At 40.4% G+C, this 15,814-nt stretch overlaps 2 protein-coding genes across 3 annotated transcripts in view; one reads left to right on the top strand and one right to left on the bottom strand.

Moving 5' to 3' along the window:
- The window catches only part of LOC119491197 (cytochrome P450 2G1-like), a 34,255-nt gene that overhangs the window by 11,919 nt on the left and 6,522 nt on the right, over positions 1 to 15,814 (bottom strand). Inside the window, exon 10 of the mRNA XM_037774930.1 lies at positions 3,362 to 3,553. Coding sequence (XP_037630858.1) covers positions 3,362 to 3,553 — 192 coding nt within the window. The remainder of the gene's footprint in view (positions 1 to 3,361; positions 3,554 to 15,814) is intronic.
- On the top strand, positions 5,331 to 14,470 carry LOC119491198 (cyclin-dependent kinase-like 1). 2 transcript variants are annotated; one of them, XM_037774931.1, is made up of 11 exons: positions 5,371 to 5,483; positions 5,613 to 5,824; positions 7,874 to 8,062; positions 9,738 to 9,859; positions 11,143 to 11,215; positions 12,373 to 12,463; positions 12,808 to 13,008; positions 13,207 to 13,289; positions 13,391 to 13,447; positions 13,528 to 13,677; positions 14,074 to 14,470. In XM_037774931.1, the coding sequence occupies exons 2-11, from the start codon at positions 5,798 to 5,800 to the stop codon at positions 14,167 to 14,169; spliced, it is 1,089 nt and encodes a 362-aa protein (XP_037630859.1). In that variant the 5' UTR covers positions 5,371 to 5,483; positions 5,613 to 5,797; the 3' UTR covers positions 14,170 to 14,470. The 2 variants fall into 2 exon arrangements, with proteins under 2 accessions (XP_037630860.1, XP_037630859.1); XM_037774932.1 differs by lacking the exon at positions 5,613 to 5,824 and having other exon boundaries at positions 5,331 to 5,483.

The raw sequence follows: 15,814 nt of genomic DNA, 5'->3' as shown, positions 1-15,814 counted from the left end.
TCCCAGAGGGCAGACAGACGGCAAGTGACGAGCTGACCTCTGACTCAGCCACACAGGTAACACAATGACGTCCAAGAAATGAGTCCAGAGCGGAGCTGTCAAATGCTTACAGAGCCCAACCAAACATGCACACAGACAGCAGACTCAGAAGACCCCTCACCGAGTCCAAAACACTCAAACAGAGCCGGTTCTGTACTCCCAGACCAGCTTGTGATTCATATGATTTCAAGCCTCCACCCGGGATATTAAACTAACTTACTGCGAAGCGAGTATATAAACCTCCACGTGTCAGATCAGTGCTCACCAGGCAGTTTCTCTTTACATGTCCCCGGAGGGCAGCTGAGCCAATGTGAAGGGAGCTGTATAACACGTACTTACTATCTGAGTCTAAGGCTTTTCAGCTGACACTGCTTCCTGTCCTCCTTGACCCAAAAGGTTTCCTCACAGATCATGCAGGGCTACCCTGAACAAGGATGTGATGTCAAGTAGGCTCTTTCTAAATGTCTCTAAGGAAGAGAAAATAGCTACGATGAGTGTAAAAAATGCCCTTTCTATTTCCCTGTTTCTGATCAGATGACCCCAGTGGCTTTGAGCCAACCCAGAGCTAATCAAATATACACGGTGAAGGGAAAGAAAATATATTTATAAATCTCAGTAACTTATTCTAAATCAGTTCACAAACGTATGCAGTCAAGCCCTCAAGAATAGTCCCTTCAGAGAAAAAAGAAAACATCTGATAAACTTGTGTCGCTCTCCGCTCTGACTACCTCTTTTTTAGAAATAACAGCATGTGATCCGTGCACAGCTGCAGTTCACCAGAAAATGCTCTCAGCGCCTCCGACTCATGCCGACTTCACACACACAGAGCGGCTGTCTCCGTAGCTGTGTCTTCATTCTCAATAATGTGATGTCTGAGATGAGCAGGGATGCTTATCAGAAGATAAAAAAAACTGACAAAAAGTTTGACACACCTTCTCTTTAAATGAGTACCATCCAGACACAGCAGCAGTAGAGACAGCAGCAGTAACAGTCCCTCTTAGAGCACACTGTTTAGAGAGTCGGATTCTTGTCTCTTGTCTCTATCCATCCATCGGTATCACCTCGTTTATGCCCTCTGCAGCTCCTTCACACCTTCCCTCTCGAGTCTCCTCTGACACAACTCCCTATTCGCACCTCTATTTAACTCCCTGTCTCTCTCCCTTTCTCCCTCTCTCCTGATGCTTGTCAGAGCTTGCTGGTGACAAAGTGATTTGTGGAGGCTCAGCTAACTTTTCTCTTGCACTCCCTCGCTCTGCCTCTTTCTCTCTCTTCCCCCCCCACCCCCTCTAACTCTTCTTTTTTTTCTGGTTCCTGTTACTCGTCTAATAGAGCGGGGAGCTCTCCGCCCAGGAAATGAGGGTAACGGCCGCAGTGTAAAACATCTGCTGTTTAACAGAGCTCTGCTGCTTGCCTTCTGTCCACATCAGGAAGCCAGGAGCTGAACACGCTGAATGACTTGACTTTAGAGGCACCAGCTCTCTCTCACACACATACACCACACTCTCTAACCTGTCTGCCACTGACTGACATGTCAACAAAGCCCTGCACGGCACCAGTGTCCCACCAACTGACCGCCACATTTACCTGGTGGCTGTGAAGGTGAACGCCTGCCAGGGCCAAAGAACTGAGCCACTTGGGACCGGCGTGTCTAAAAGTAGAAGGGTGCATTTGAAGGGATGGAGAGCCAACAGGGCTGGACTGTGTGGTGCATTGACCTACGTCTGGGTGCTTTTTAGAGGTCGGATTGTGTATTTTCAAAAGGAAGGCCAGACTAAAACAAACCGGTGATGGTTTCAATCATTTTGTCTCTGTCTGGAGGGATGATTCAACAGGGAAGTAAAGACAGTAAAATGCCATGCGTTCAGTCTTTGCTCTTGGATTTTTTATGGTTTTGCCCCAACGTGTTGGTTGTTTATTGTCTTCCTTTCACTATGACAGTTATGAAGAATGAGCTATTCATCAGACACTGACAATAAACGGTGACATTTAGCATAGGGAAACTCACTGCAAAAATCCCCTGAAATACCAGCAACAATAGCAGAAACAAAGATGACTCAAACAAAGATACTACACACAATTTGTCCCACAGTATCAACAGCGATATATCTCCGATTACCATTAATGATAAAAAAAAGAATAGGAGTGTGGCTATCAGCTGTCAACAACACTAATGTGTCATGTTGTGTGGTGGTCTGTGCTCTGATGGGTGTGCACTGTCGCCTGGTGGACAAAGATGGTACATCATTTATAGGAGGTTGTCAGCAACCTCAACTCTTATGTTTAAATATTGTAACATATTATTTCTGATGCACACTTATGTTCTTCTTCGCACAAAATAAATTATGCAGTACAAATGTACACAACTTTTACAACAGTAGCGTAGTTGAGGTAGATGCCTCAGTAGCGCATCCAACATAAGACCCATCCTACCCTGGACACTATCTGTTTGACCTGCTGCCCTCCGGCAGACGCTTCAGGTCCATCAAATCACGGATAAACAAATAAAAAACTATTTCTACCCCACAGCCGTACGTGAACTGAACACTGACAAACACTGACACCGACTGTCTGCCTGCAATAATACCAGCACTACAGTACATTTACAGATACTTTGTATATATGTCTATACAGCTTTACATTACGCATTTACATTCCAACTGCACCTTAGTTATTCCTTTGTAAATTTGCATTCCTGTATTGTGTATATAGAGCCAATACAACTCAGCAAACGTGCAATGTCTGATGTGCAATATCCTACTGTTTTTATAGGTCAAGCAAATACATATTTTTCTATTTATACTTTACTACTTTACTATTTTTACTCTTCTTTATTCATACTATTGTTTAATAGATGTGTATGCACCGTCAGGATTACTATTTAATTTGGTTATACTCTGTGCAATGACAATATAGAAATTCTATTCTATTCTATTCCAGGGAAAAGTCACAACAGACACAATTATTGATCTTACTCCTGTATCATTTTGTCAACACAGCAGTGATGTATTTGAAAACTGAAGCTAATGAGCATTTCCTCTTTCGCTCTTTTAACCAGAGATGCATCCTGTGATAAAAATTAAGGGCGTCTGAGTCACTATTAGACAAAGAGAGAGTACTAACAGAGCTTAGGAAGCCACTGAACACACACTGTGCTAAATTTCGCTCCTGTTCTTGTCGTGCTAATGAAGCCTGATTCAAAATCCCAAATAATTGTCATGACCTATTATTCTCTTCTCTCCATTTGTCTGCTAACATAATGCATGGGCCTCTGAACACAACAACCAACGTGCCTCACTGACCCCGATACACTAACACGTCTTACCAGTCTGCCATGGGGCATTTCATACCCTCCACCACAAGGCCTCGGTGCCAGCACCTCAAGGTGTCTGTGTGTCTCTGAGCACAAGAGTGCAACATGGTCTGCTTTCCCATCATTCGCTGTGAAGTCCTAAATGATTCTGCAGAGGATCCCATGGAGCTGTGGCAAAGCCCAAAGTCTCGCCGAGGGAGGACGCTGGGGGAAAAAAATATTCACAGTCAACAGGGAGAACAGAACAGTCTATAATTCATTGCTACCACATCTGAGTTGGTCCGGCATACATTTCATATCTGTGGCAGAGTGACATGATGCTGCAGCTTCTTTCAACAGTTTTCTTTGTGACTATTGGGCAGTGGTATGAGGCCTGCTCTGGAACTTTATTTTGGATAGCAGCTCTTATATTAATAGACAAGCATGTAAAGTGCACAATACTATGAGGCATGTTCCTATTTTAGTACATAAGGAGTGGTGGAAGAAGCACTGTCTGGGATCTTTTACAACAATTTAAAAAAACTGAATTTGTCACGACAAAATGCAGGATTCGAATTAATTAATTCACTGATTTAATACCAAAGTGAAGGTAGATATACTATAGGCTTAAAGTCAGAATTGCAGGGCTCAGAGGCTCAAAAGTAAATGGCAAGAAACAACATAGCAACCTTGACAAACTGAGAGGGAGTGAGTGGAAATGGGCAAGTTAAATACTGCAGGGCTGACGAGGGAAAGTGGAAACAGGTGAGCAAGTGGGTGGGGAAGGTCTGGCAACTGCAGAGCAAATGAGGGACGTGGGAACAGGTGTGTAGCTGGGCGGAGCAGTCAGGTGATGGAGAAAGGAGGGAAAGTCTGAGGTGGATGGATGGAAAATGGCAATAAAGTGGTCTGGGGAACAGGGAGTGTGACTAAAGAGGAGGGACAGTCCTGCATTCAAAATCTTACTCTAGTAAAAGTACAGAGGGGTCATCAGTAAAGGGTACTTAAAAGTATCAAAAGTAAAAGTACTCATTATGCAGCTGAATGATTGCTGTCAATGTTATATTATCATGTAAAGTTTGATTAATATTGTATATGTGTTTTAAGAAAAGAAGCATTTATGTGGTAGCTGGTCAATGTTGAGCAACTTTTAAGAACTTTATATGCTGTTAAAATAGATATTAAAGGTCCCATATCATGCTCATTTTCAGGTTCATACTTGTATTTTGTGTTTTGTACTAGAACATTTTTACATCCTGCAATGTTAAAAAAAACACGTTATTTTCCTCGTACTGTCTGCTTGAATATGCCTGTATTCGTTCTCTGTCTGAAATGCTCCGTTTTAGCTCATATCAATGGAATGGCAACAGAATTGCGTTGCTAGGCAACAGTTTGAGTCCATGTTTACTTCCTGTCAGCTGATGTCATTCACATACACTGCAACCGAAAATAAACTGGGACACATTAAGAATGTTTATGTCTAAAACCGTGTAATGGTCTAAATATTGTAAATTTGTGACATCACAAATGGCCAGAAATCCTAACGGCTTGTTTCAAACGCACAATTTCTGTATACGGGCTGTGTGTATTTCTCCGTATATTGAGCATTTTGATAGTTTAACAGTATTTATATAGCACTTAAACCTGTTTTGTAAATAAGAAAAAGACCTGAAAATCTCACTTTTTATAATATCAGACCTTTAAAGTAATGTAAACATTAATGCATCAATAATTATCATACAATAATACAATATACATTAGTCTGAAATGGGCCTGCATAATGATGAAATGGGCCTGCAAAAGGTTCTCATTCTGCATAATGCGCTTTTAGTATATTAGTATATTTTGATGCTAATACTTTTATACTTTTAATTTTAAAAATTTGAATGCAAGACTTTTACTTATACCAGAGTATTTCTACACTGAGGTGTTTGTACTTTTACTTAAAGTAAAACCTCTCTGAGTACTTCTTCCATCACTGAGGTCAACTGAGGTTAGGAAAACTATAACAGCTGCTTCCTGTTGACGTCATCACGCCACCCGTCTCCACGGTTACAACGTACGTGTATCCATGAGCGTGTTTTAACTGACGTAGCCAGCTTTTGTGAATTGGCATCCTGTGTCTTGTTGCTCTTTTCTGCACAGTTTCTAAGCGGTAAGTTAAACATTGTAATGATTATTTACTATTTCTGTGTTTATGAATGTACGAGGCATCGTGTCAGTGTGAAAAACTGACTGAAAATGAAGACAGAGTGAGTCAGTTTACTGTTTAACGACATACTAGTAATAAGCAGAGAGGGTTACCATGGTGACGACGCTCAGGACGAGGAGACGGCAGAGGGAGGGAGTTATAGTAGCAGCAGAGACACAGAGAGACACCTCCGAGATCCTCCTTACTGCTGCAATAGTTCAGACTTAAAGGACTTTCGATGGACTTAAATCACCTGCAGACTCGCTGCTGACTTGTCGATGAAGACCCTTTCAGATTGTGGACAGGTGAGTGTGCCTCTCATGCTGGTTGTGACACAAAAACTATAGTTAGTAAGTGTCCACAAGCAGTATTCTCTCTCAGGTGTCACAGGTTAAGAAAACAAACCCTTACCTAAAAGAAGTTTATTCAAGTGTGCCATTAGTATACTTCTTTTAAACTTAGAATAAGAGAGCATACTTTCAGTTTGCTTTTTATGTACTTATCAGAGATAAGTATACTTAAGAAAAGTCTAAGTATACTTGGCTTATACTGACAAGTATACAGAAAAGTCTAAGTATACTTGGCTTATACTGACAAGTATACAGAAAAGTCTAAGTATACTTGCCTTATACTGACAAGTATACAGAAAAGTTTAAGTATACTTGGCTCATACTGACAAGTATACAGAAAAGTCTAAGTATACTTGCCTTATACTGACAAGTATACAGAAAAGTTTAAGTATACTTGGCTCATACTGACAGGTATACAGAAAAGTCTAAGTATACTTGCCTTATACTGACAAGTATACAGAAAAGTTTAAGTATACTTGGCTCATACTGACAGGTATACAGAAAAGTCCAAGTATACTTGGCTCATACTGACAAGTATACAAGAAAGTGTACTTTCATAAACTCAAAAGTGGGCTACAAGTATAAAACTAGTAAACTATCACTATTCAAGTGTGCTATTAGTATATTTCTTTTAAACTTAGAATAAGAGAGCATACTTCAGTTTACTTTTTATGTACTTATCAGAGATATACTTAACAAGTATACTTAAGAAAAGTCCAAGTATACTTGGCTCATACTGACAAATATACAGAAAAGTCGAAGTATATTTGGCTCATACTGACAAGTATACAGGAAACTCTAAGTATACTTGGTTTATACTGACAAGCATACAGAACATTCTAAGTATACTTGGCTTATACTGACAAGTATACAGAAAAGTCTAAGTATACTCGGCTTGTACTGACAAGTATAAAGTCTAAGTATACTTGGCTCATACCAACAAATATACAGGAAACTCTAAGTATACTTTGCTTATACTGACAAGTATACAGAAAAGTCTAAGTATACTTAGCTTATACTGACAAGTATACAGAAAAGTCGAAGTACAGTATACTTGGCTTATACTGACAAATATTCATAAAAGTTTAAGTATTCTTGGCTTATAGGCCTAATTTTACTTAATCTTTTGATTGAGATATACTTAAGAAGTATACTTTAAAGTGTACTTTCATAAACTAAAAAGTGGGCTACAAGTATAAAACTAGTAAACTATCAGTATACTTATGGTTGCAGTACATAATAAAACGTATGTGTAAACTAGTTGTGTACTCAAAATTTAGTATACTATACCCCTTACCTAAAAGAAGTTTATTCAAGTGTGCTATTAGTATACTTCTTTTAAACTTAGAATAAGAGAGCATACTTTCAGTTTGCTTTTTATGTACTTATCAGAGATATACTTAACAAGAATACTTAAGTAAAGTCTAAGTATACTTGGCTCATACTGACAAGTATACAGAAAAGTCCAAGTATACTTGGCTTATACTGACAAGTATGCATAAAAGTTTAAGTATTCTTGGTTTATGGGGCTAATTGTACTTAATCTTTTGATCGAGATATACTTAAGAAGTATACTTTAAAGTTTACTTTCATAAACTAAAAAATGGGCTACAAGTATAAAATTAGTAAACTATCGGTATACTTATAGTTGCAGTACAAAATAAAACGTATGTATAAACTAGTTGTGTACTCAAAGTTTACTATACCTATAAAAAGTGGGCCAATTTAGTCCAAAGAAGTATTAAAGTAGTACACTTACAAGTATACTACTAGTACATTGATATTAGTATACTTGGGAAATATATACTTGAGCCTACTTAAGTATACTTCATAAAATAAACTTGAAGTATACTACTTTTTTCGTAAGGAGAATAATAAAATGAAGGTTAGGTTACAGTGTTAGAGGAAAGTTAATAGTAGTGTGCATACAGCCTACTAATGTTATTCTATTTGGGGAATCTATTACATTTTAGTGAAGTGCTGAGTGTGTTTGTCTTTTGACAGGTGACAGCTACTAACTGCCCGATGGAGAAATATGAAAAGCTGGCCAAAATTGGCGAGGGTTCCTACGGTGTGGTGTTCAAGTGCAGACACAGAGATACTGGACAGATAGTCGCCATCAAGAAGTTTGTGGAGTCTGAAGATGACCCCGTCATTAAGAAGATTGCATTGCGAGAAATACGAATGCTGAAGGTGAGAAGAGATGAGTATCGCCCAATAGTATCAAGTTGGCTCACATCAAACACCACAGGTGGACACGTGCACGCACACATGCACACTCTTTAAGGTATATGACCTTTTATTGCTTTGTTAGGAAGGTGTCATGCAGATATAATTAGCCCATTCATACACAAGGCAAAGAGCTTTAAAGACATTTAAACTAGGGCTGTCAATCGATTCAAATATTTAATCTGGATTAATTGCACTCAATATGGGAGTGGACAAATATGCTGATTTATGCAAATATATGAATATATTTATTGTAAGGAATCAATTAACAACACAAAACAATGATAGATATTGTCCAGAAACCCTCACAGGTACTGCATTTAGCATAAAAAAATATGCTCAAGTCATAACATGGCAAACTGCAGCCCAACAGGCAACAACAGCTGTCAGTGTGTCAGTGTGCTGACTTGACTATGACTTGCCCCAAACTGCATGTGATTATCATAAAGTGGGCATGTCTGTAAAGGGGAGACTTGTGGGTACCCATAGAACCCATTTACATTCACATATCTGAAGGTCAGAGGTCAAGGGACCCCTTTGAAAATGGCCATGGCAGTTTTTCCTCGCCAACATTTAGCTTAAGTTTGTAGCGTTATTTAACCTACATTTACGACAAGCTAGTTTATACAACGAACATGACAAATGTAAAGCATTTAAAAGAATAAAGAAGCTCATTTTTTTCTTTCGTGGCAAGAGCAGCGGCATGTTGCAGTACCAAAGAACGTATATTGCCAAGAAGTGAAAATCAGTTGTTCGTTCCATTGCAACGTCAGCGCCCGCCATCAAAGCTATGTTTCCGCCATTTTGGACTGAAAGCGACTACCGGTCGCCAGTAAAGCGTCCGCCTAAAAAGTGCCGTATAAACAAAATTATTTCTGTTCTATTGTCATATTGTACTGAAATGGCCTGTATGGAATAATAAAATATTATGAATATAATAAGTGCTTTCAGTCCAAAATGGCAGCAGCGACTGTTATCAAAAAACATTTGTCTCCTTACTCTTACTCTTTGGCAGTACTCTAGCCTGGGACGTCACGAGGTTGGTTGGCTCGGCTGAGTTACACAGATACAAATAGAGACATCCCTTAAAAGATATCGTAGCCATCACAAACTAACGTAAGGCACAATAATTTATTTTATTTTATTTTTTATTCTTTTATTGCAAAATACTCATGAATTAAACATCCACAGAATGTCCAATATATATTTGCATTTTTTTTTTTATTTTATACACCCAGTGGTACAAATAGATAATTTATTTTTGGAACAAAACTTTACTTTTTTTAACCCAAAATGTTGACCGTCTGACCGTCTGCCGCTGGAGGCGAATGGAGGCAAACCAACCTTGTTACGTATGCAATGGCGTCACTCCAACATGGCGGCTCGCTAGCTAGATACCTAGGTAGAAATTACGAAAATAAATTTGTCACATTTGTGGTTTTAACAACTTTTTTTAAATCAGATTTTATGCAAGATGTTTTTTTCTAATACATTTAGCCACTACAAGTTCCAAAATATGCACGTTTCATGCCCTATTGAAGTCTGTGTTTAAAGACTAAAGACAGATTTTAGATCCTCTATAGGTTTAATTAAACATTTTGCACTGAAACAGTGTCCATGTTCTCCGTTGGTCCTGCAGCAGCTGAAACACGTGAATCTGGTCAACCTGCTGGAGGTCTTCAGGAGGAAACGACGGCTCCACTTGGTGTTTGAGTTCTGCGAGCAGACGGTCCTCAACGAGCTGGACAAACACCCTCGAGGGTAGGTCAGGGGAGTCTCGCCATTGTTTATGAGTTGTTCTGAATTACATCAGTGAGTTGTGGAAGATACTGAAGGGCCACATATGTAGAACATTGAAGACAATCATTAATTTTACATCTTCAGTGTGTGTGTATCTGATCTATGTTGTTGGTACTGCTCTCAAGAACATTTTACTCATTTTGAGGCACTTGTACTTTAGTCGAGTACTTACCTTTTATGCCTCACTACATCTCAGACAGAAACATTATACTTTTTACTCCACAGCATTTCGGCATCAAAACCACTACAGTTGCCCTTGGCGTCCCTTTAGGTTTAAGCAACAAAACCACTGTCGTTAGTTTTAGGAAAGAACTACAGTACATGGTTGGGTTTAAAACAACTACGTCAGTACAGTGAAAATGACACTGAACGTTGTGAACACGAGACGCGAACGAACAGCTGATTGTAAAGAGACGCGCAGGACACGAACCCCAGGATGATCCTTACTTGTTGGACCCATCCACCTCCCCTCCCGCCCGCCCACCCGATGTGTGTCTTTCACTCTTTAACATCACCACACTCCTGTTTACTGTCAGAGCGGATGGGTTGCTTATTTCACAGTTTGTGGGTTGGTAGGCACTCCAGATACCCAAATGTATGTTTACAAGCACTGAGAAAGTGAGTACAATATGGATGCAGGACCTTTAGTTGAAATGGAGTATTTTTACATTGTGGTATTGTTACGCTAACTTAAGTAAAGGATCTGAATATCTTCCACCAGTGCAAAAGTGGGCCTCTCCTTACCATATAAGTCATTGTGAGTACTTGCATTTGTTAAGAGTACTGCTTACAGAAGAAGGACAGCAGAAAGGACCGGGGTGAATTACAAAGACTGTTGCCAAGAGATTTCAAAGACGTAGAGAGTTGTTGGCAGCAGACTGAAGGAGGAACAGCTATTTCGGGGAATGGGTTGTCCTTTTTGCTCCTCATGCAATCTATAGTCACAAGATAAGAGTTTTAGTTTCGTCATGTGAAGTCACACAGCACGCCCAGGCTACCAGGTGCTATCGGACCATTTCTCCTTTTCCCACAAGGCCGTGCAGCAGAAACTCTAGCTGCTCCTGAAAACAAAGGCGCTGTTGCTGTTAGAGACAGGCCTAAGGTTACCCGGGTGACAAGAGCGCTGTGTTAAAGCACCACTTCTGTTTTTTTTTTTTTAAATAATAGACAAGCAAGACATGACTAGTAAATAGGTTTTGTTTTGTTCCTCTAACAACAATCAATATTCCTTTGTCTCTCTGCAGGGTACCAGAGGCTCAGCTGAAGAGTATAGTGTGGCAGACTCTGCAGGCTGTCAACTTCTGCCACAAGCATAATGTCAGTATATTTTCAATACTAAATCATCATGTATTTAGTCTTTGAGCCTCTCCATACTGGTCACGCAGCGACCCGTTCCCAGTGTGACAACACTATAAAAGTTGGGGGACAAAATCCACAGCCTCATATAAGCTCCAGCTTTTATTTACAGAATGAAGACTGTGTATTTTGTCCACCATATTTTAGTTGGAAAGGACGAATAACTCTCTCAACATACAGCTGATTATTGTTTTAAGATACACTTAAAAAAGAAATATGAACATATCCTTAAGATGTTTTATTTTTTCACTGTTTTACTGTTGACTATTGCTGCTGTTGACTATTGCTGCCCAAAGTGGGGCCTGTGAGCCAAGTTTGGCCTGCCATAAGGTTCGATTTGGCCCGCCAGATGTTAGCGATTTATTTATTTTTTTAATTGAAAGACCCGCAGGAACTTTACTGCCTTTCAGAGGCTGTAGCAGGCTCAGTTAAAAGGGGTCCCTTGACCTCTGGCCTCAAGATATGTGAATGAAAATGGGTTCTATGGGTACCCGTGAGTCTCCCCTTTACAAACATGCCCACTATATGATAATCACATGCACAGTTTGGGGCAAACCCATAGAGTTTTTTGAATGCGGTGTGTTATTTTTGCCTGTTCTTTAGATTATTTCTGCATGCTGGGGTCCTTAAACAGTCTCGGAAATGCATAAATTATGACTGGAAATGAGCTCAATTGTGAGCAAAAGAGTTTACTTTTGGCCCGTGGCCCACCATTGAGTTCCTTGGCCATCCAAGGGAAAACCATACCATAAATGAACCTACAAATTGATATAAACATGCTTTTCTTACGGTACAAAATATTTGAAAACTTGTGAGAACTGACTGAAGGGGTGCACCATCTCAAACCACAAAACATGTGAACTCGTCTAACATAAATTTAAAGACAATTCCAGATCACAATGAGCAAACTTTGTGTAGGCTTCGATCCTCCCAACAGGAGTCATTTAAGTCTCAGTAACTGCGATGCAGTATTCAGTTTCAATACTGAAATGTGTACAGGTTCCTGATCTCTTGCTATTGTTCCTCCAGGTCCTTCCCTAATATAAGCCTCTTTCTCCGTCACTAAGAGACTGTGTATCACGTTGCTAAACCTTTGACGCAGAGCGTTTATGTTGCAGTGCATCCACCGTGATGTAAAGCCAGAGAACATCCTCCTCACCAAAACCGGAGTCATCAAGCTCTGCGACTTCGGCTTCGCCCGCATTCTGAGTAAGTCATCCAGAGAGCGAGTGCATTTAAGTGCATTTAGTGCTAATCTGCCTCTAATGACTTATTCAACACGGAGCCTGAATGAGCTCCTGCCTCCTCACTTTCAATGTCTCAATGAATGCATGGCACAGGAGGACCGCTCAGCCACTCTGTGTCTCTGTTTACCCTTCCTGCTTTAGGTTTCCGTGTTATGTTACCATACATTAACATGTAGTCATTCAGCATGCCTTGTAATCCCTTCCTCTACAATGTACGTGTTATTCAGTATTCATTATTCAGCATTCTAAGTGAATGTGTGTCTCGTACAAGTTATCTCCATCTTGTCTGTGTGTCGGTGTTCTCAGCGGGACCGGAGGATGACTACACAGACTACGTGGCGACCCGCTGGTACCGGGCCCCGGAGCTGCTGGTCGGGGACACTCAGTACGGGCCTGCCGTGGACGTGTGGGCCCTGGGCTGCGTCTTCGCCGAGCTGCTCAACGGGAATCCACTGTGGCCCGGGAAGTCTGACGTTGACCAGCTCTACCTCATCCGAAAAACTCTAGGTACAGCGAGGGGCCACAGAAATAATCTACCTACGGATGCATAAACTCACTTGCAGAATTATGACATTGCTTTCTTGTTAGTTCCCACGATCAGCAGATGGATTTAAGAGTAGAGGTCGATTTTTAAAGGCCGATATAACGATAGTTTGGAGCAGGAAAAAGCCGATATCACACTGATGATCTCCTTTCTGACCTCAGGTGACCTGATCCCTCGTCACCAGCAGGTCTTCCGCTCCAACGTCTTCTTCAGCGGAGTCAGTATTCCTGAACCTGACACGACGGTACGACTCCTCTTACCATTAAGAATGCATAATAATGTTCTTAACAGAGAGGCGATGACGTGTGGTCAATGTTATTATTTCCCATTTATTTTTGCTCTTAGGAGCCCTTGGAAAAGCGCTTCCACGGCGTGTCTCTTCACGCCCTCCAGGTTATGAAGGTACGTTATGTTTATGTGTGATAGAGCCTGACTGAAATGCCAACACTCCACGCTAACTCTGTGCGTCTCTGTGTGAGCAGTCGTGCCTGGTGATGGACCCCTCGCTCCGGCTGTCCTTGGAAGAGCTGCTGGAGCTGCCTTACTTCCAGGAGGATGGAGTCAACTGGGGCCGTGAGGGCGAGCGCCCGGGAAGACGACATGACAAAGGTTCACGACGCAGACAGCCAGGGGTATGTATGAAACATAGCGGCTTTAAGGGATAGTTTGGGTGTTTTGAAGTGGGGTTGTATGAGGTACTTATCCATAGTCAGTGTATTACCTACAGTAGATGACGGTCGGCACGCCAACAGTTTGGAGAAAAATCCCGAAATACGAAATATCCCTTTAATGGTGTAAGAAATTTTGCCTTAACCCCAAACTTACAGACTGTGCACCCTGCTACAGCCACACACGTCTCATTTGTCAGACACAAGAGCTGCTTTTTTACCATTGCCTATACATTCAAAGAAGAAACTACCTACTTAACTTAACATTTTAAACAACGGTCCCTCTTCCTATTTTTACCACAGGTGTAAAAAAATAAAGCATCATCTCAACCTGTTTTCTCTCTCTCTTTCTCTCTCCAGGCTCAGTACCTGCCTCAGTTACTCAACAGCAACATCTCACCAGCACCGGATGTTAAGAAGCAGGTGAAGCATAAATATCACCTGCCCAACATTTAACAAAGCAACACGTTTGTGTCTGAACTGAGAAGGATGGACTTGTGGAAACATCTGAATACAGTACAGTTTGCATATATTCTTGGTGTGGCGGTGAAAAAGTGTATTTTAAGTCTATGATCACTTTCACTTGTCATGTTTGTTGACATCACTTAATGTACACAACACTCAACAGTTAGGACATTTACACTTGCAGGTTAGGCAACATACTGTACTTAAAGTACCCAAAGGATACAGCAAGTGTCAGTGCTGAAGACGTCATTCACATCTCTATAAAATGATATTAAATAGCTCATGAAAGTCACCAGTGTGCCGTCATCTCATGGCAAATGTACTGTAGTTTTCTAGTGCAGCCAATGACAACAACTGATCCCCATGCAGGTTCATAGCGGCTACTAAATAAGCACTACATGTTACCCTCTGAGACCTGCGGGATCAGCAGTGATTTTTTTAAACTTGACCTCACTGTATAAAATGACCTCTGGTGACCTCTAGGATAATCACAGCCTCTTGAAACTTTACAGCCACAAACTAAAGAAATAGGGCATTCAGAGGATGGATGGCTTTCCTAGGTAGAATTACAATAAGGGGGTTTCTGAGCAGTTTACACAACAGAAGTGCTCGCCATCTAATCGCCAAATGTCAAAAGTTTCTGTTACCAAATCACAGCATGGCTGTTTCTATGGTGTTCCTCAAGGTCTTGGTGTTTTAATGTGGAATTTAGCAGGGATTATTGATTATTTTTATCAATTATCGAGTGGTAATAAATGGTTAAATTTAGCAACAAATCTGTGTAACAAATGGTATCAACCCAAACATTGCTGCAACAACTTATGAGACATAATAGAGCATCGGATTAACCATCGTCTACTTCCATCATAATGTTACATGCACAATAACTTGACACAGTACTGAGCTGCATCTCAAATTAATCTTCATGTTCCCAGCTTCCAGGTGATGTACACCACTTCTATGTGACATCTACTGTTGACTTGCTATCTCCCCCTAAAGACTCCCTGTACCCCTAAAAAGGACAAACAATGGGTCTGTTAGGATTAAAGATGGTCAATAAACCACAATCATTTTTAATAATATTTATTTCCTGATACATTTTATTATAAAAATATAGAATGATAAATGCGTTAGTTTGTTTTAAGTAAAGTATACATGATGTAAATGTTGTATTATAAAACAAAAAAAAAGTACTTAGTATATATCACAGTACCACATCTAATACTGTATGCTTAATGTCTAAGTTCCTGGGTCTCATCAAGGTTTAATAAAAACACTCAGTAATTTAATGAGTTCTTGACACATCGCAGCCTCAGTCTTTGACAACGATCCCTAAAGTCTGACAATCCCACACACTGACAGCCTGACACGCAGCTTGATTGATCAACTGACCTGAACTCATCAAATTACTGAATGCTGTACGTCACTGTGCTACTTCCTGTAAACCAACATAATCCGTCACAAGATGATTGATGGAATTTGGACAAAATACTTCTCGTTTATGCATAAAATACATTCGTATACAATTATGTTTTTATTATGTGATTCCTGCATTTATCTTCTTCAAAAAAACACCTCCCAAAAAGTGCATATAGTCAGGTGAGGAAACAAAACATTAAACAAAAATGACCCCAAA

This window comes from Sebastes umbrosus, chromosome 7, assembly GCF_015220745.1.
Source record: "Sebastes umbrosus isolate fSebUmb1 chromosome 7, fSebUmb1.pri, whole genome shotgun sequence".
Classification (NCBI taxonomy): Eukaryota; Metazoa; Chordata; class Actinopteri; order Perciformes; family Sebastidae; genus Sebastes; species Sebastes umbrosus.
Note: the sequence above shows the minus strand (reverse complement) of the source record. Positions and strands in the feature narration are given on the sequence as shown.